Raw genomic sequence first — 21,272 nt, 5'->3', positions numbered from 1 at the left:
ATTGCCATATTGTAGCTGAATAGGCTGTGGTCACACTTCTCAGAAAAAAGCACCCAGGTTACAGTCAAAACGAAATAAACCCAACAAAAATCTTGTTAGTGATTTTCTCAAAGTCTCATCTGTGGAGCGATGCAGCTACAAGCATCATCCTCCTAAAAGGATTTCAGTCAAAGCCTTCAGCCTTCTGATTTGGACAGTGTGGTTAGAAAATACACTTTCTAACAAATCACAAGGAACAAGTAAAACCCCCCTCTTCCTGAAATAAAACTTTTCCAGAAAATGACTCTGTGGTTATTGCTTCTCCCTGTGGAGGAGAGGATGGCATGGAGCACCCCTACTGAAAGGTGCTTATGTAGAGCAATCATAAGCCCACCATAAAGAGCTGCAGAAGAAGAGTCACCAGGCAGCCAAATTTGAAGCATCTGCTGACAGCAAAGGTTTTCCTCCCCCTATGTTCATCCAGAGTCCATTCTATCAAAAGCATGAACCGAGATCCCATTCAGTCCGTGTTTTCACAGTGAAACCAGCACATAAATAAATTAATAGGTTACTTAGTGGCACAAGTAGTAGATGTGTGACCTGACCTGAGGAGGAACCTGTAGGCTACCTTTAGGGAAGTTTGCTCAGCACTTTACAGGCACAATGTACCAGCATTCCTACTGTGAAGTCCAATGCATCACCAAAAATAGCACTTGAGCTTTTATAAGCTAAATCCTGCCTTTCTTTGGCCCTTCCCAAGAAGATGGCAATAAAAACTTGTTCTGCCAGTGTATCATCATCCTCACTACATTTTCTTTTAAAGCTTCCTCAAAGAGAAATTATTTCTAGCCACACCTTGGCTGCTACAGCTGTAGAAGCAAATCCTGTGCAACAGACCCCGTCCAGGCATGGAGCTTCTAGACATCTTCCTATGCCAAGTATTGATAAAAAGTCTTAGGCTAAGAAGAAATCAATCTAAATTTATTCATATTGATATTACTATAAGAAAAATCCCATATTCTGAGCAACTGTACCAAAATTACACACTGTGTGGGAAGAGCTGATTTGCTTATCCAGGAATGGATGGTTTCTGTTCTTATAAAACATTTCTCATGAGTTTAACCTAAATTTAAGTAACAAAAGGGACTCTGTGAAATTAAAGCATCTTTTCAGTAATCAGATGCAATGAAAAGAAGCCTTTAAAGAGTCAAGAATAGAATTGATAACAGAAAGGGCAGTTGGAGTGGGGAGGTTGATTATGGGCAGACCAGTCCATGGAAAGTCAGCACTTCCCTTCTTAAAGTCCTTATTTTGGACTCGGCTCAGAAATTTTGAAATTTGAGTCTTCCTCTTTCCTTCCAGATATTAGTGCCAAATAAATAGTATGAGCACAGCTAACACACAAGAATTTCCATGGTGACACAGAGGAGAAGAGCAACCATAACATCTTTGTGCATGAGCGCTGGGTACCCAGGATGTTCAGATGTACGTTGTCAACCATTAAGTTCTGCGGGTTTGGGAGATCCTTGCAGACATGAGCTCTGTTCAGCCGGGTCTCAGCATCAAATCCCATGCACCTTTTCATGGAAACATGGGCGCATATAATCATGTGGGAAAAAGAAAAAAATCAAAGTGGGTTAAAAAAAAAAAAAGACCCAATGTTGATGGACTCAGTCTTCCTAATAAAGGAAGGATGCTGTGTCCCATAAAGACATACATGCAGGACACAAGTCCAATAAAACCAGTAGTCTCATCTAATCCATGTTCTGTCACCAAGCACAGCCGTGCCTTGCATTTTGAAGGGAAAAATGAGAAACCTAATTGCATAAAAAAGTTTGTTTTGAAGTTCTACACTGACAGGTTGCCCTTATGACCTGAAGGAGACATGCTTGCTTGGCTCTTAAAAGCTTTGTGGTTCAATTTTATTCTATTAATACTTTACTGTTAATTCTGAATACACTCATCAGCATACCAGGTCTTCAAACGAATCCTGCTAAGCTGCCGATGCTAATAACCTGTGGTGACAAGGAGTCTCCTAAGCTAATGGGGTTTGGTATAAGTAGATGCTTCCAGCAGTTTTGCTACTTTCTATTCCATTAAGTGACCCTGTCCTCATACTTCAGGACTGAGAATTTTCATTCCACTTTCTTCACGCTATTCATTATTTTGTCTGCTTCCCACTTTTTCCTCCTCCAGCATTTTCAGTCAGTTAAATGCTCATGATTAGTTGCAACTATTTTCTTTTCCTTTGTTTTTGGGGGGTTTTGTTTGCCCTTTTTTTGTTTTGTTTTATTAAATGTTATGCCATTAGGCCCTAGAACTCCATTCCTTTTCTCTTTATAACAGTCGGAAAAGGCATTAGGCAGTACCACTACTAGTACATAAGCTAATGAAACATCACTCAGCTCTTTGCTGTAATTAAATACTTTTTTCCCCTCATAAAGGTCTGCTCCACAAGGCTTGCCTATCTTGTCTCTGCCAATTAACTGTTACCGTGCTGAAAATGAAAATGAAAAGTTCTCCCCAAGCTCACCCACTAACACAGCGTGGCTTATCATCTGAAATAACCATCTTGTGATGGTTATCCACAAACGTTGAGTGTCTTGCATTCATCAGCAAGAAATTCATCCCAGGTAAAGAAGGCAAAGGTGAAGTGATACTTTGATATGAAAAAAATGTATCTAATGGTTTCATGCCACCAGGAGGAAGAGATGTGCCTGCCCCACCACTCCTGGGGAAAGGTTACCTCCTCTTCCCCTTTCTCCACCTAGCTCAACGCTGGTGTTTACTAGACTTCTACTGGACTTAGCAAAAGGACACAAACCCAACTTCCCTTCCACTCCAAGGACTTTCTAAGTGAGTCAGCACAGACCCAGGGATGATGAACATCTCAGACAATGAAAGGACAGAGCAAGGCTGCACAGCCCTCAGCAAAATCATAGAATCATTAAGATTGGAAAAGACCTCTAAGATCATCAAGTCCAACTATTAATCCAACACCACCAGGCCTCCTAAACCATGTCCCCAAGTGCCACGTCTACATGTTTTTTGAACACAAAATGGTTTGTTTGGGTTTTTTCAGTCTTTTGAACAAAAGACCTGGGCTGTCTTCTCCTGCTTTACTGTCACACTAAAAACATGGTTCAATGCTTATTACCCTCTGCTTTTTTCTGCACATAGCAGATTTTCAGGAGACCAAATTTTTTGGTTAGCAAATCTGGCCTGAATTATATAAATGCTTTTCTAACTAATCATTAGCTGATTTCACATGGACCTATAGCTGCACTTATTTATGCAGAATAAAAAGCATTTCACAGATTCAATTGCAATTTGGGTGATGGCATAGCATCACAGAACAGTTCAATGGTGTCCTTCCATGGCCATGTAACCACCTGCATGTAAGATTCATTTGCTAAATTGCATATAGCCATTTAAGCAAACATATGATGGCACATTAGATCCTATAAAAGCTTGCAAATAAAAATTTTCAAAATATCTTGGCATTACATAGAGTTTTAGCAGGCTCCAAGAACCAGGGACGCTTAGGGCAGTGCAGAGAGACTTAAAAAAAAAAAAAAATGCTTGCATGTCAGGTCTTGATATCACAATACAGAAGTGTGCCAAGGGGGCAGGAAATAACATGCCTTTTTTTTTGTGCTCTACAACATCTGCTTGCAGGGACCTCCCTGAACATACAACTCAGTCCCCTTCAGTTCCTCTGGTTTTCCAGATAGCCGTTTTCCACTTATAATTATGAATACACATTAAGTTAAATACCTTGTATTTATGGTGACACTCATCACATCAAATGACCAGCTCCAAATAGCTTCCCAAAATTAAAGGAAGGAAAGAATCAGGTCACTTGTTGCCCAAGAAGTTGTCTCACATCTTTCATTTCCCTTCTGCTGGGCAATTTCATATCAGACTTCTTCTGAAAGTGTGAATTAATGCATTAACTTACCCTTAGGGATAAAACCTCCTTGGTGACAAATGGCTGACAATTATAAAGATCCGTGAAAACAAAGTCTTTCTGCAAAGTCATTTGTGTAACAAATACCAACAGAACTAAATTAATTGAAGGCATCATGGAAAAATCTGTTTTCTGGAGGGATGTACAAGAGGATTCACTAACAGGTGTATTTACTTTGATAACAAGTTTTTCCTCATCTGATAAAGAACACAGAAAAAAAAAAATGCAAAAAATGGTGAAAAACAGAAAAGCAGGTGACAGATGCCAGCCTGACAAGCAGAACAAACGGGATGGAAACAAGGTGGGGATGGCTGAGGAGCTCAGACACAGGGCTCATCTCTGGCGTGATGGGAAAGGGACTGAGAACCACCAGTCCAGATGCTGAATGGATTTGAGAGAGGTATATGACTGTATTAGTCAAGGCGTGAACTAATGGCCTTGGAGCCCTGCAGTAAGCTCAGATGGAAGAAACCTGAATTCTTTGAATTATTTAGGAAGAAGGAGGAAGACAGACGCAGCCCAGAAGGGTAGTTCCTTGCACAGATTAGGTTTAAGATGATGCTCAGATTACAAGCAGGATCAAGAGATTTTAAACAACCCCCAAGCTCTCCACAAAGATTTCATTAGAGAGCTCTGCTCCTGCATTAACTGCATCTTTCCTACCAAACATCAGTCAAGCTGCTTAATATTTAGTGCATCTGGGTTTTTTCCTTTCAAATACCTGAATTGTGGCTTATACAACTTTCCCACCTCAGTAGGATGACTGCAAAAATGCACGTAATAATATATGAAAAAAATGCCCAGAATCTGAAGTTGAGGGCCACTTGGGGAAGGACGACAGCAACCCTCAGCGTGCGTTATTATTCTGCTACCATTAAAATCCTATTTTTCCCTATTTCATGTACATGCCTGCTATATTTTACCTTATTAGGAAGAAAAATACTGTGGCTGCAGAGAGATGCCCAACATTCAAGACAGATCTGAATCAGAATACTCTAATCACCTCAGACACCGCTGATGGCTCTTTTGCTCCCATAGTCAAATCTTCCCTTCTCAAAGGGTCCTTACCACTGCATTTTATTTGCTAAATGAAGTGGACTTGGCCAGCTTGCTGCTACCAAATACTGCCCTCACCCTGCACGAATACACTGTGATTTCTCTGGAAACCTATTAACTGCTGCTAGCTCCATTAATACACCATCTCGCTCCTGATAAAGACATTGGCAGCTGTTTTGGACAACAAACCAAGACCTCTGAACACAACTGCAGCCTTTCACATCCGTGCAGCCTTTTTTCTAAGTTTATCTACAGCATAAAGCTCCTAAACCTTAGCATTAGACCAAATTATGCAGTCATTTCAAACACTGCATTAAAATACCATCCAGCTACTATAAAAGGAAAAATGAATGATTCTAGGAGGCAGCTCTGCGGCAGACAAGCCAGCGTGGCTCTGAAGATAAGAGGCAGCTGCCAGAGGTAAATATAAGCATTATTTATGGATGTGGTGTTCTTGCTCATTTAAATTTTGAAAAGTGCTGGAGATGCAGACCAAGAGCAGACAGGCAGCTCTCCCCGCAGGGCTGCAGATGCATGGGGTCTACAATAAAGCCCACGTTTAGCGTTGGTGCCACAGCAAGGAAAAGCTGTACTACAAAGTAGTGGCAAGTTTTACATTTAAAACCAGGTGTCTCCTTAACTGCCTCTCCTTAATTTCGGAAATACCAGTAGCTCCAGTGACGTGGGGCCATACTCAAACGTTAATACCATGATCAGACACAACCTCTTAACAACTCACCATGATTTACTGAATGATCAGAAAAAACTGATGGCACATTACATTTTGCAGGGTCTTCCTGAAGAACCACAAGCTCATTCCATAATCCTTGCAATACTCTGAGGACAGGAACTGACTACACACCAAGAAACAGCAGATAGCTTGAAATGAGAGCTCAGTTCACAACATTATTTGTATCCTGGTTATGGCCCTGGTCAAGTAAGTGCTATCACACAACTTGCACTCTCCTGGGTGAAAAAAAAGTAAAGTGAAATCTGTACTTCTCGTGAAGAACTTGCTCAGCTGAAGATGATGGCACTGGCAACTGCTGGTACACAGGGGACAGGGGGCAGTGCTTTTGCTTTGTTTGAGTCCTACCTTCTTGGCGGACCTCAATATAACATTTTAACCTGTTAACCTGATTTAGATGCTCCAAGGTCACCCAGCAGAACAACCGTACGCAGGCGAGACTCAAAAATTCTTGACTTATCAAAAGAAACACAGAGTTGACCAAGCCAACATTTCTGCAAAGCTTAAAAATGGCACTCAACTCATGGGGGCAAAGCCATCAGGAAAAGTCATAAGTAAAGATATGTAAGATAAGTAAACAATATGAATAAACAGAAAGGAGATGGTTGCTAATTGCAGCTGTCTCCTTCAGCACTGTAGGCTTCAGGCTGCTGGGATGTCTGACTGCAAGTTGTCCCCACAAGGACATTTTACAGTACCTTTTACCCAAGCATCAAAGTATGTCAGAATAAAATATCTGGTTTTACATAAATTACTGCAAAGATTAATAGAACAAACCCAGGAAGAGAGCCTGATATAAATTTATAACTGTCATAAAGGAGAATGTTTCAAAGAAGGAGTTGCCAAGCGCTCAAACCACTGTTTTAAAAAAGCCCCAAACCACAGGACAGTGTTTCTAATCAGCATACAATAACAACGCAGCAAGCAAGCATGCAGACAGAGAGGAATGTGGCATCACTGCAAATCCAACAAAGGCATCCTCTCCATGCGCTTCTGGGGCTATGGCTTGGGAAAATGGAAGAGAACAGGCTTGACGATATAATAAAGTCCAAACTCTGCTCTGATGCCTCCAAACCTCTGAAGGAAAGGATTACTCCAGGCCACCTGCATCTCCTCTAAACTATTAAGCAGGGGTGACAATTGTCACAGCAGGACCCTGAGGTTACAGGTCTCACAGAAGCCAGACTGATCACAGCATGATCATGTTAACATTTGCCATTTCATGGAAAGTATTTCTGCGTCGAGTTGATCCCTATATATTCCAACACTGTTTGATGAAAGGGATTAGTAAACATCAGCCCTTGTGCAGAGCACAGAAAGTGAAACAATACTTGAACCACTATGGGCAAGGCCAACCAGCCGCACTGAATACGATAGCTGTCTCTTTAGCATGGAGTAGATGCGTGTAGGAACCTCATCAAAGCTCAAGAACCCATCCCAACATAAGATCTCAAGGCTTTTTATGTAAGAATGTTTATTTCAAATTAAAGCTCCATACTTCTAACTCCTTTCAAATAACCCAAAATTCATAACAAGTTAGAAGACAACCAAGAAGCCCAGGTCTGTAAGTACCTCATCTACAGAACCAATGGCTCCCTCAGGGGAGACACAACTTCTTCAATAATGAACTCTCCCTGCTATCCTGAGCGATCTCATCAGTGATGTTGGAGGTAGAAGCCCAATGTTACTGACTCCCACTTCACCCATAGAGCCCAATAATTTTCTATTTCTGCTCACAGTTTAGACAACAGGTTTCAGAGCCAAATAAAATTTCTTAGAATTCCTTCTTTTGCCAAGTTTTTGCTCTTCTTTTAATAACAGCTACACTGTGCAGTCTGCCTACATAAAATTGTTCAAAGCCTGGAAAGGGACTTGGTAGATCCAAGCTGCTGCTCTTGGTGTAAAAAAGCAAGCATGTGCCAAAATGACATTTTTACAATCCTTTTTTGAGAGCCACTGCAGTACAGTCTTTTCCAGACAAACTTCTCTGAAACTTTCAGTGTATCAACAAGCTATGCAAAAAACAAAGCATTTCAGCATCTGAAAATTAAAGTAGCTGCTATGTACATCATCCCTCTGTCAGGAAAAGCAGCTGCCTATGACTACAGGGAATCGTGGTGGAACAGTCATGTCTGAAAATCCTCAAAACCTCAATCACTCCATCCATTTGAGCCAACTATAATGCTCTTTTGTATAACACACAGGAAAATAATCAGACCATTGATTTCCAACAGTGCCAGCAGTCCAATTACTCATAACTGGAATTATCAGACATCAGTAATCTTTGTAAAGTCCCAAAATATCAAATTAATCCTACTCTTCCTTCCTGATTCAGATGGATCTGAATCCAAGTCACCTCTCCTGCTTCCCAAGCCAGAGGAAGACCAGAAGAGCTCTTATCATGGTGAAGTTCCAGTTACAGCATCTCAAATTCTGCTCTAGTATGTGAAGCATGAGCAAGTCTGTAGCGAACCTGCTACCAGAGAGAGGTCACTGTCACAGAAAATTTGGTGGTCAGGATGCTAATGTTGTAAGGACAGTGAACAAAAAGCATGGGTGATGCCTATTTCTTCTTAACACAATTCATGGCTTCTTACAAAATGATTTCGTCATAGAGACTACATCAACCTTTCCCACCAGAACCATGTGCTCCTTTGTCTCGCCCCAGACACCACAATCACCACAGCCTAATCTTTCATTAATTGTGCTAGATTTTGGTGACAAGCCTTTATAAGTGAATACCTGAGGCTCGTGTGCAGAGACATCACCAAAAACATTTTGGAAAGCACTTGAGAAATTCATGCTTAGCCATTTTAGGTAGGAAGAGGGGCTCTTTGATTTCAACAGAAGGAGCATGTAGGTAAAACTGTTTCAAAGCTGTTTCAATCAAAACCTGGTGGCCCAGATTAAAATATTAGAAGAAACAGTTTAATTCAACCTGCTAAGCTGTGCAGTGAAGTGGTTGAAGGCACATTGCTGCATGTTGTTCCACCATCCAACTGCAAGGTCCTGTACTTTGGTCAGGGCAACCCCTGATATCAATACAGGCTGGGGGATGAAGAGATTGAAAGCAGCCCTGCAGAGAAGGATCTCAGGGTACTGGTGGCTGAAAAGCTGGACATGAGCCAACAATATGCTCTTGCAGCCCAGAAGGTCAACCATATCCTGGGCAACATCAAAAGCAGCATGACCAACAGGTCGAGGGAGGTGATCCTGCCCCTCTGCTCCGCTCTGGTGAGACCCCATATGCAGTGTTGCTTCCAGCTCTGGAGCCCTCAGCACAGAAGGACATGGAACTGTTGGAGCAGGTCCAGAGGAGGGCCACAAAAATGATCCGAGGGCTGGAGCACCTCTCCTATGAAGAAAGGCTGAGAGAGTTGGGGTTGTTCAGCCTGGAGAAGAGAAGGCTGCAGGGAGACCTTATCGTGGCCTTCCAGTACTTAAAGGGGGACCATAGGAAGGATGGGGGCAATCTCTTTAGCAAGGCCTCTTGTGACAGGACAAGGGGTAATGGTTTTAAACTAAAGGAAGGTAGATTTAGACTGGATATAAGGAAGAATTTTTTTTACAAAGAGGGTGGTGAAGCACTGGAACAGGCTGCCCAGGGAGGTAGTAGATGCCCCATCCCTATAAACATTTAAGGTGAGGTTGGATGGGGCTCTGAGCAACCTGATCTAGTTGAAGATGTCCCTGCTCACTGCAGGGGGGTTGGACTAGATGACCTCTAGAGGTCCCTTCCAACCCAAACCATTCTGTGATTCTCTGATCACAGCTGTTGGGAAGTAACCTCCAGCAGAAGAGTGGTTATAGTTACATTTTAACTTTTCTAACAATTTCTTAAGTCTGTGCCCAAGATGCAGGAAAAAAGTACAAATATGACATCCATTATAAGTCCATTACCAAGATACGGTAAGAGCACTTGCACGCCATTTGTTAGGGGAGATTCAAACCTTGCACAAAGGCAACACTTAACTTTTAAAGATTAAAGCTCAGTAAAGGTACTGAGCTTAAACACACAATCTCAAAAGGGGAGAAAAGATTCTTTTTTTTTTTCCCTGGAGAAAAGGAATCAAAGTATCTACAGCTGACCCCCCTGACAACATACCATGTTCTTTCTTACTTGCGACACAATAGACTGCTCTTGGAGACATTACTCAAGGTGTTTCAAATTCTCATATAACTGTACAGCAACAAGGGGGAACCAAGGGACCAAGTGTGGTGAGATCCCACACTCAACATTCTTAAACTTGGGGGGGGGGTGTGTGGGATGTGTGTGTAATGGATGGATACAAGAATGCTAGATGCAGAAATAGCAAAAACAAGTAATGCAGCAGACTAGAGCTTATATACTTTGGAGGATATATGAAGAAAACAGAAGTTTTTCTCTTCACGGGCCATATTTAGAAAAAAATAAAACATGTGTTTGCTGACATTGTAATCCTGAGACAGACTGTAATAAAGAAGTTACACATTTCACACAGTGCCAGCCCCACAGTTAGCAGCAGTGCAGACTACACTCAAGTTTGATAGTGGCTGTTCGAGGTGTGACTGTTCCAAAGCAGGTTGTGAGAGGTCTGAAGAAAAGATAATGGGAATCTCCTACAGAGGATCTCCAGCTCCTCCCATACAAGAACCGTGACTAACATAAGCACTTAGGACCCCACCAAAACTTTCCTGGAGGTCTTAGGTCACCACTCTGCTGTGGGATGAATCAGTGCTACAGCTGACAAAACGACGTATGAAGACCACTGCTAGTATCACATATACTCAGCAATGCACAATTCTGCTTTGGAGAACACTTATACAATCATAAGTCATTAAAACAGTTAAAGACTATCACAGAATAAAGTGCAAACCTGTTTTCCAGGAAGGGTGTAGAAGGTGAAGTCAATAATTTTCTAGATTCATAGACATTAGCTTCTCCTATATTATTTTTACATAAATAAATAAAAACTAAAGGAAACTCTATGAGAGCTGAGTGTACATCTCCAGGCATTGAAAACCATCCCAAAAGTTGCCCTTTTAATAATAAGCATCATGTACAGACCTCTGCTAGTTTGTACGGTAAGATCAGCTTCTCTCCTACTGTCACTGTCTTTCTCGTAACCAGGGCCTCAAACAGCATCTCTTCTTTCACCTAAAATAAAAATCTTGATGTTAATGATAATTCTAGGAATAATTTTTTAAATCTATTTAAAAAAAATAAGTGTAAACACTTTCATAGATTTATGAAATATATGAAAGTGTTTATTTAATTTTTAAAGAAATTTAAAAGATTTTTGCCAGCCCTTGCAGAGTTAATGTTCAATGCCTAAGAACAAGCTAGCCATTGGGAGGAGACAACTCAGCACATAAATCCAGCATCAGAAATCAGACACCACGGTATTCAAGGAAACCTGATTTTCTGCATTCAGTCATCGCATTTCTAGCAGTTTCCCGTTGGTTTCCTTCATTCTCAGTGCAGCTCTTCACTCCCTCACTTTTTGTTGGTAAAATAAGTCAACATAATACAAATTACTCTACAAATAAGAAAAATAGTGTCATCGGTTTAAGAGATATCCATGTGGAGGGGTTTTCTTGGTGTTTTCCATGGTGGGGAGGAATTAGAAGAAACCTTTTGAAAAATACCTGATATTTACGCTGCTATTTGCACACGATATTTACTCCCTAAAGACACCAGTTCCCAGCGAGGCAACAACCTGCAATCAGTTGTAACAGAAACCAGTTTGCAGAAAAAAAAACAGTTGTGTAAACGCAGACACTTCGGCAAATAGGTAAACGGTGCCTACAAATTAAGCGGTACCTGCCACAAATTGTTGGGAGAAAGCTTTTTTTCTGACCAGTTTCAAGCCCCTCTTATTTTGATATCCCCTGGAGAAATTCAGAAGCATGCCCTCCCTACCAGAATAGATGGTGATATGCTTATGTATGAGTTAGACCTAAATACTTTGAGTCATTGATTGCTCTTTGATAAATTTCAATGCCAAAAAAGAAAATTGTTAGTCTGGGTGAAAATCTTTTGAGCCCAGAGTTAGTAGCTATGGATTGATATGGAGATGTTTACTCGAGAAGCTGCACTGAAGTCTATACAAGCTGCTTATCTTAACTGACTCCAGGCAGACAACAGAACTGCTCAGAACATCTCTGATGAAGACTAGAAGCACCAAACCCCCATTTCTGAAGCCATCCAAGGACATGTTTTTATCCCAGGTAAACCATTTACAATTTGACATAGATGATGGGAAACTTAGTGGTTTATGGACTTTGACTTATTGGTTTAATCCAGTAATCAGTATGAAGAGCAATGCAAACGAGTCAGTGGAACTTAAGAAATCTCACAAACCATCGCAGTAATGATGCCGTTCTGTACAAAGAAACCTGCTTTCTATGAAGAATACTGTCGTGGGAGTCTCCCTGATAAACTCCAGTACATTTTTCCATAACTAACTTTTCCTGCAACACCCACTAACTAGAACTTGTTGCTGTGGTGTGGAAAGCAGAAAACAAGTCACCTGCATACAACCTTCACCTACCTGCAAGGTCTGTATCATTGGAAATTGAATGTCAACACCTTGAGGTTTGTTTCATTAGTCCTCAAGTAATACTCCAGAGCCCACTGTTCCTATGATCCGATTTTACCTTTTGAAATCCAGTGGAAAAAAATAATCTTCTGGTTCATCCGGAAACCCACCCAAGTTTTCATATTTGATTTCCATTCCTCTACATTCAGCAAAATGGCAATTTTTAAAAATTTCAGCTCTGCAGGCAAAACGTGGACGCTTTTCCAGCAGCTTGCAACTGCAGGACCATTGGCTGCCCTCCCTCAATGGTGCAGCTTGGAACAAAAGTGAGTTTTACACCATCTGTTGTCCCACTTCAGGGTTACTGCAAACCCGCAGCCAGCAATGCTGGCTGTTTTTTAATTATCAAAGGCAACAAGGCAGAGGGGTATCAGATGGTTACTAGTCCAAACAGCCCAATATAATATTCCTAAACAACATAAATGGTTCCCAGTCCCTAATTTGTCAGTAAACACAAGGATTTTAAATGGATTAAACAAATACCCATGCCGTCCCTCACCATCCCCATCTAATGTTCACCCTGGTTTCCTTCTCCCTCTGCTCTCCTGATGGATGAGTCCTGCAGATGTGCATCCTTCATGTACAGACCTCCTGCAAACTGACCTGGAGGGATGGCATCAAATCATTTTCTCATACAAAAACATACTTGGCAAGGATGGGAATGTAATCCCTGCATCTCCCTGCATCTCTGCCTGCAATTACCACCCAGTGGAGCTTGATCTTGATTGCTTCATCACCTCTGAGAGTCAACACCACGGGCACAGCTAAATTATCCTAATTTTCATTTAAGGTCACAGCTGGAAGGTAGCTGACTCCTAATATCAATGAGGAGCCATAGGAGTTTTCTAAAGATAAACTTGGCACATGCCAATGACTAAGAACACCTGGTGCATGGAGATACTTGCAGCTTCCTCATCACGTACATCCTATGCTTCCTCCTCCAGTAAGCGTGATACACTAAAATAGAGACAAAACCCATCCTAGCAGATTAGCAAAGAGAACACAACTTATTTCTTTATTTTGTGGCCTGGGATTTACACTTCTAAGTCATGTTTCATGGATTTTTGCATTCTGGTGCTAGAGGGCAAGTCCCGCTCTCCCTCTTGAAAAAAAAGAGGTAAATGCCTCTAGGAGTTTATATCTTAATTACAGGGACAAAATACATATTTAAGACTTCACTGCCACATGCAGTTTGAACCAATGCTGAGAGGGCTGGATGACTAGAGCTCTAAAACCCAGCGAAGGATGACTGGCAATGCTGACATGGCTACAAATGTCAGTGGAGCGCAGCAGGGAGCAGACAGCCAGTGGGCTCCCACAAGGGCTGGGCTGGAGCCAAGGCAGGCGAAGATTGCTTCTCCAGTAATGCTGGGGTATTATGTTGTAACAGCTGAAGAAAAATGAAATATTTCCAATTTGAAGGTAAGAAAACATTGCTTTTTGTCTCTCCTCCCATATTTGAGAAAGGGATTATAGTGTTGAGCACTCATTCAAAAGCTGCTTGGTGTGGAGTAACAGAAAATAAATTCAGTTTTCTACCAGTTCTTCTTGAAAGAACTGAACCCTTTCTTCAGACTTTCTTTCAAACAACCAGAAAGTTATGTGACTTGAGTTCTGGCTTGGAGCTTCACATGTGATGAAGATGAAGATGTCCCTGTTCATTGCAGAGGACTTGGACTAGAGGAACTTTGGAGGTCCCTCCCAACCCAACCCATTCTGTGATTCTATGATCTGCAGGACTTTGTTCAGAAAACAGATCAAAAAGAAGGCTGGATGCAAGCACTGGCTGCCTTATAATCCTCACCCCGCTTTTGCCCCCCAATTACTTTCCAAGATGTTTATCACACAAGGGTCTGTGGGATCCCTCTGGGAAGCTGAAGACAATTTTTAAGTAGAAAAAGAACTTGAGCACATAAATCTCCCATGGAGGTAGACATTAGTTCCAAAAGCTAACATCATGAATGCAAAAAAGAGCTCTGGCAAAACTAATATAGGACACTTGAAAACTTATATTTACCTTTAGTTGCATTGAGGCTGGTTACCTAAGCCTAAAAACTTAATATAAAATGCCCCATTGAGCAAAGACAGAATTTGCCTTCCTTACTCAATGCTCCATCTGCACAAATAATTTCTAGTATTAGTAAACATACACAATTAAAATGTTCCTTCTCTTCTAATGGAAAAAAAAATAGTCTCTCAAGGCCCACTGACACTAGATCATTTCTAGTAGACTGCTTTTGTTAATAAGCCCACAGATGGGCCTCTCAGGCTTTTCCCCAGAAACACAAAAGTTTTCCACAGTTTTACACAATCCTCTGTGATTTCTGCAGAGGACCTGTGATATTTGCAGCACTTGCTCAAGACTCCACGTCTGCTTGATCCATCAGGCAGTCTTGAGATCACGCTACGGCACAGTATTTCAGCAAAGTTTAAATGAAGGCCGTGAAAAACCTGCCAAAAGCCTCACATAATCCACACGCTATGTCTATTCTTAAAAAAAAAAAAAAAAAAAGATTCAGGGTCTTACTGTAAATGAAACAATGATCTGCAGAGTCTGGCCAAAAACCTATATTGCAGTTTTCTTTTTCAACAAATGCTGGTCTGAATGTTTTAATAAACCAAAAACATATTGGACAGGGTTGGTGGTATCTAAGCAAAATGAAATCCATTGCAGATCATCATCTCCTCTGAGATTCCTTCAAAGAAAATCTGTATATTAACTTTATTTTATAGGAACACAAATCTCGTTATACAGAGGCAGGGTAGTTGTTCAGTGTTGTTGCATTGACTGCTGCAGCAGTGAAATTCCCCCCATTGCCCTCAGAGGCTCCAAGGCTCCGATGTAAACCAGCTAAGCTCACAATAATTTGGACCAGACTTTCCTTTTGGGGGGGGAACACCTTAGCTTTGCCTACATTTTTTCATTTCAGCTAGGCTGTTTGGTCCTCTCCTCCCCATGAAGGCTACCACCCCATCGGTGCTGTTCAGGAGGACCTCTGCATCCCCCCTTCTTGGCTGATCTCAGAGACGGCCAGTTCAGCTACTGCTTCTCAAAGCCTTTCCACCAAGTCCAGCTGGATTTTTTTTTTTTCCTTCTTTTCCATGTCAAATCTTTGACTAAAATCCAGAGACTCATTTAGGGAAAAAAATACGCAAACCAAAACACTCCCTAAATCTTTGCCTGCAAGTATCAGAGCAGAGCTGGTTTCTTGCACCATTTTGTTATGCTCAAGACCGCCCTGCCAAGCGCTCAGTGGCTGTATGAAAAGAAGTTAAACTATTTGTCAGCTAATATTATTTTTATTCCGAGATGGTTTTTCAGTCTTCATTAGTAATGCCAAGATCTAGAGAGGGGATTAATAACTTTTTCAAGCCAATTCATATTTTCAGCAACAATGGTGTGATAAGCAAAACTGTATACTGTTCAGTGACCACAAAAGAAAAAACCAAACAAAACCCAAACAAAAAACCCTACTCCAATGAGACAAACTGGAGTGTTAAATGGTTCAACCAGTATTTTTGGTCTCTGGCTGAGAAGAATTCACTACACTTGATTTGGAGAGTTGTAAATAGCTAACAAATGAAGTGCAATGGATGCTCTTTTTGATGATGTTTAATCTGTTTGAACCCTTTAGTCCTCATTTTGGTCAAAACTGAAGAAGAATGCCAAAAGATCTGTTCAGGTCTGCAAAGGTCCACCATTTCAGAAAGAGAAACCAAGTCTCTTCTGAAAATGAGATTGTTGGCTTTATTTCAGCTGACTGTGGAGTGGGTCTATTAGAAACTTTACACTTGGAGGCAACCAATGTCTCCAATTCCATGGATAAATTACCGTATAATTGTGACTTTAAGAACAAGCAACAGCACTTACCCAAACCCAGCGATGTGTTTCACAGGATCATACCCGAGATCTGCATTGTCCTGATCTAATTAACAAGCATTTTATGCTGTATAGGATCATTTAGCTTGCAAAAATTACCAAGATGAACAGAAATCTATCACTTTGCTCAGCTATACCAGATAGTGCTTTTTCAAAACAGTGAAGTTAAATATATTTATGGTTTTGGTTTGGGGTTTTTTTTGTTGTTGTTGTTGGGATTTTTTTGTTTGGTTGGTTTTTTTTACATATTGTTGACACTATCTATGAGTGAGCATGGTATCCATGCTCTGCGCTATACCAGACCATGACGCTGAGCCGCTGTTGGATCTACAGGGCTCAACTGATGCATCATTTCATATGTGTATGTGCAAAAAATAACCCGATACCTTACGGCACACAGATGTTGCAGAAGAAAGCCAGGGCAAAGACCCAAAACCTGGAACTTCGTCACATCTAAGTCACTCTCTTCTTCAAAGCTTTTTTAAAAAAATGATTACTTCTCAAATTACTTGACATTCTTGCTATGGCCATTTTTAACAGGGTAAGGTCAACAACATTCTCCTGCAAACTCGTATTTTCTTTCTGTTTATTTCTGCAGTCTCCAAGGCCAAGATGCAAAGAGCATCCAGCTGCTTATACCCTTATTTTACAGAAGCTTTCCCCTCCCTAAATTCAAAGAATTAATGAAGCGCCATGAAAATCTGAGAGCACCAATTCCTGAGTTCTTTAGGTAGTGAGATAGCACAGGCGCTATTTAAGGGAAAGAATGGGAAGAACATCATGTGTACAGAAAATTAAGAGTTATCTTCTGATGCTATCATAAAATTAGCAAAAATTAACCTTCCACTGTGCAGCGAGTACGAAGGGATGAAGATAATAGTTATTTTGAACAGTTACAAGTATAACATTTCAGTATCCTTTGGAGTTAAAAGTGGTTTAGAGTGTTTCAAGAAAAGTGAGATGGCAAGGAGAGCTTCTGGTCACCTATACCCTGATATAGGTGTTGAGCTGAGCTCTTGAAGGCGCAAGGCAAGCACAGGACAAGTTGGCTCATTGAAATGAAGACTTTTCTCACAAATAAGTAATGCTGCATCTTCATAACCTGCTTGGGCTAACAGAGTAGCTCTCCTATGAACTTACTTAACTTGGTGCTTTTGCACTGATTTACAGAATTGGATATCACCCTGGGCCATCTGCAGTGAGACCTACAAATCCTTCCCAAATGATACTGGCACAGCAGTGACTCACAGATGACAAAATGCTTTTGGTAAAGGGTCTTACACAGCAGATAGCATCAAGAGGTTCACAAAAGAACTAGATAAATGCATACATAGTAGTACCATAAATGGGTACTAAAGGGATGGGATCCCTTTAGTATCTCTAACCCTCCAGCATCTCTAACAGAGTCTTTGTGGATGCTGGCAAGATACAACAGACGGCAAAATATGGCAAGCCAGTTCAGCATCTCTTACAGCCACCACCTGAACCAGAAGAGTGACCCAATGGTCTTACAGTTGCTCCAGTTCCTTATACAAATATCAGAACAGATTTCAGAAGCATCGGGGAATTTTGGTGAGAGAGTTGATGGTTGGTGATTGAAGAAACTACTGCAGTGAATGGCAGGTTTGCTTTCCACCTGGAACTGGTTTGCGATCTTTCAAATGTTAATCACAGAAACAGTGTTTTCAGTCAATTAAACCTGAAGCTGAAGAATAGGGGAAAAACCCCTACATTAAAAGCCTCATTTTAAAAAAAAAATCTTTATAACTTTTCACTGGCAGACACAAACAGCCCATATGAACAGTAACACAACAGAACTTACTCTTCAGCAAAACTGGAAATAAATTCTATTATAAAACAGAAGTGGCTCATGAGGTGTGAACATTACAGAACAGGAAGCGAAGGCTTACCTCCAGCAGGTCTGACACGATAGGCAGTATTTCAGGGTTACAAATATCAATAGAGTCATCCCGGTAAGTCTTCTTTTTGTAACGGATGTTACCCAGGTGCAGTATCGCCGACAAGAGAGAGAAAATTCTAAAGAAAATAAAGAGAAGTCATTTTCACTTGGTTGTTTTTTTCTTAAAGCTAATCAAGAAGCAAACCACATGCCCAAACATCCAAGTGCCATCTCCACATATGATACATTCCTCTAATTTTCAACCTGAAGCAGTTTAGGTCCCAAATCTTTAAAAGATTCCTCAAAAATGATGCTTAAATTAAGCATCCAATTCACCTCATGTAAAAATATTTTCACTTAGTGAAACACCCTCCTTTAAAACAGTAGCTCTGAGACCATCGAGTCATGGCCCACTTCAGCAATAGATTCTGTTTGTCCCTATTTCTACACTCTCTAGGGAGCTAAAATTTGATTACTAATTTAATTCCTAGTTAGGCCACCACCTTACCTGTACAACACACCTTCACCTCTCCAAGCTCGTCCTTCCTTACCTCTAAAATATGGATATTGATTCCTTATAATGAATTACAGGGATGCAATTATCAACATCTCTTCTGTAATTTCTTCCACAAAGGTGAAACCCCATGTTTTACTATAAGCAATCACTTGTAAAAGTATAATAATACTTAAAAGTGTCCTTCCTTTTTACACTCAGCTGGAGGTGGCCATTCTTTCATATTTCAGCTGTACTGTGCCAAGGAGAATAAATTTGCTCCTATAGTGAAGAATCCGCTATATTTTTTTGACAGGCAAAATTCACTAAGAGAAATACAAGAGCTTGTGCACCAAGAAGTGTTATTGCACAGTAAACCAAAAGCATTTATTTATTGTGACATCCAACTCTGCTCAGTCCAGACTAATTGCTTTATTCTGTCAATCAAATTCCCTTACTGTACAGCAACCTTGCACTCTAAAGAGACTTTAGAAAAACCTTGCTGCTGAAACCTGATTCTTGAAAGATAAGGAACCATGCTGACATATAACATATTTGCAATAAAAGGATGAATACTTGGGTTTATTCATGTGTGTGGAACGGATAAAGGAAAAGCAGTCTTAATGTCATAATTAATTTGTTACAAGGTAGGGGTAAAGGATAAGACTGTGAAAGATTCTTGGGTGAAAATTTCTTGTTGGAACAGAAGGCAAGACAACACCTCACAGTTAAGGGCTTGTAACTGCTCTTTCAGATACATTTAAAAAAAAGCAAGAAAAATGATACTTAAAAGAACAGGAGGTAATCCACCCAGTTGGGGAAAAAAAAAAAAGATTATATGTTAACATCTTAAATATCATTTACCCAAGGTGATGAATAGGGTTTCAAGTGCCACCTGTACAAAGCAGTAATCCTCTGTTCCCACATAAACCTCCGGGATTTCAGACAGAAAGAACGACATTCATTAGTTTCTTGTTTGAACACTTTGTGTTCCAGGTACTGATGTGCTTTTCAGCAATACTTGTGTCAAAATCATACTCATTTTGAGCTTTTTTTTTTTTAAACACATATTTTTCTATGCCTGTTACTAACCTTAGTAACATATTTGTCAAATTCATTCAAACCTACTCAAGACTTTAAAGCCAAGGATCAACACAACAGGAATTATTTTGTGATTTCAGTTGAAAGTGACCCTTGTGGAACATGTAAATCCTTGCAGTCAGTGAAAGGCAGTATTGCAACCCAGCTAAGAAGTCTAGTTTTTCAACTGCACTTCCAGTGAACTAGTGAACAAAGGCTAGCTGGAAATGAGTCTACAGGACTAGCAATTGCAAGCAAAGGATTAAGTATGATGACTAACAATCAGGATTTCTGATTAAACCAGGATCAGAATTCATGACATGCAGAATTCATGACTATTCATGAAGGGCTGAAAAATACTTCAAGGTTCCAACTGCCTGCCAACGCTCCATTTGCATAAAGAGAATCTTTAACTACAGTAATGATGGGCACATTTTGTTGATATCTTTAAAGTTTTTTTACTCCTTTGTTGTATGAATGGGCAAGTGTCATTGTTCATAGACCCACAGAATGGTTTGGGCTGGAAGGGACCTTCAAAATCGTCTAGTCCAACCCCCTTGCCATGGGCAGGGACGTCTTTCACTAGATCAGGTCGCTCAAAGCCCCATCCAACGTGACCATGAACAATTCCAGTCATGGGGCATCCACAACTTCTCTGGGCAATCTCCTTCCAGTGTCTCACCAATTACTCCTTCCCCCAGCCTGATGTTATGTAGAGCACAACAGTTACATTAGCTCAAGTCAGGTGAATTATCTCACTGATTGTGGAGGTTATTTTTAATATAATCTTCGAACTATGGAAAATAAACTCACTGTCTGCGAGTCTTGGGAAGAAACCCCACCATCTCCATGGCCAGTTGTAACCGCTCAAAGTCATGCTTCAAGTCCTCCCCTTCCACAGAAAAGCAGTCCTGTTGGGTTTGAACAGAAAGATTTAGCACTGAAAGAAATTAAGATCAGAACCGGTCCAGATGGCCAAGTTAACACTTCATAAATATCATTTAGTGACTTCCAAGCCTTTTATCAGTGACTAGAACATTTCCAATCTGGCACAGGGAAATGAGGAAATCCAGGAGGCCCCACTGACATTATGAGGAATAACTGTGGCTAATTACCCCCAACACCCAGCCCAGGGACAGGGGGATTTCACAGCACTATAGCAGATATAGCAAGAAACACATATGCGATACAATAAAGACTAGGATTTGCTCCAGTGGCAAGGCAGAATATTTCTTCTTAAATATTAGAAAGAGTACGCATAATTAAAACTTAAATTTTTTTTAAAAATAAAAGTTTGAGTATTCAATTCTTTATCTTTTTTCTTTTTTAATCAAGCTGTGTAAGAGAATCGGCTTCTAAAAGGACTTTATGGAAAAGCTAACCAGAGTGCAAATTTCAATACAATAATTATTTATTGTATATACAAACATTTTTCTCTGTACTGCATTTTTATCCAGCATGGTGAGATGGTCTTTCAAAGGACACTATATCCCACCATAAACACCTTGGTTTGAATAGCCTGGACCTCAGAGGGGACTGGGTAGGGTATACCTTTTCCAAAATAATATTTTTGGCTAATTTTTCC

The 21,272-nt window shown here is 40.6% G+C and overlaps 1 protein-coding gene across 8 annotated transcripts in view; it reads right to left on the bottom strand.

Moving 5' to 3' along the window:
• Positions 1 to 21,272, bottom strand: part of MYO9A (myosin IXA) — a 193,473-nt gene that overhangs the window by 85,305 nt on the left and 86,896 nt on the right. For all 8 annotated transcript variants that reach the window (XM_064456908.1, XM_064456909.1, XM_064456914.1 and 5 more), the window contains 3 exons: positions 20,501 to 20,598; positions 18,125 to 18,251; positions 10,801 to 10,890 (listed from right to left, as the gene is read on the bottom strand). In XM_064456908.1, the coding sequence (XP_064312978.1) occupies positions 10,801 to 10,890; positions 18,125 to 18,251; positions 20,501 to 20,598 (315 nt within the window). The remainder of the gene's footprint in view (positions 1 to 10,800; positions 10,891 to 18,124; positions 18,252 to 20,500; positions 20,599 to 21,272) is intronic.

The sequence above is a fragment of the Phalacrocorax carbo genome, chromosome 7, assembly GCF_963921805.1.
Source record: "Phalacrocorax carbo chromosome 7, bPhaCar2.1, whole genome shotgun sequence".
In the NCBI taxonomy this organism is placed as follows: domain Eukaryota; kingdom Metazoa; phylum Chordata; class Aves; order Suliformes; family Phalacrocoracidae; genus Phalacrocorax; species Phalacrocorax carbo.
This window is presented reverse-complemented; position numbering and strand designations above follow the sequence as displayed.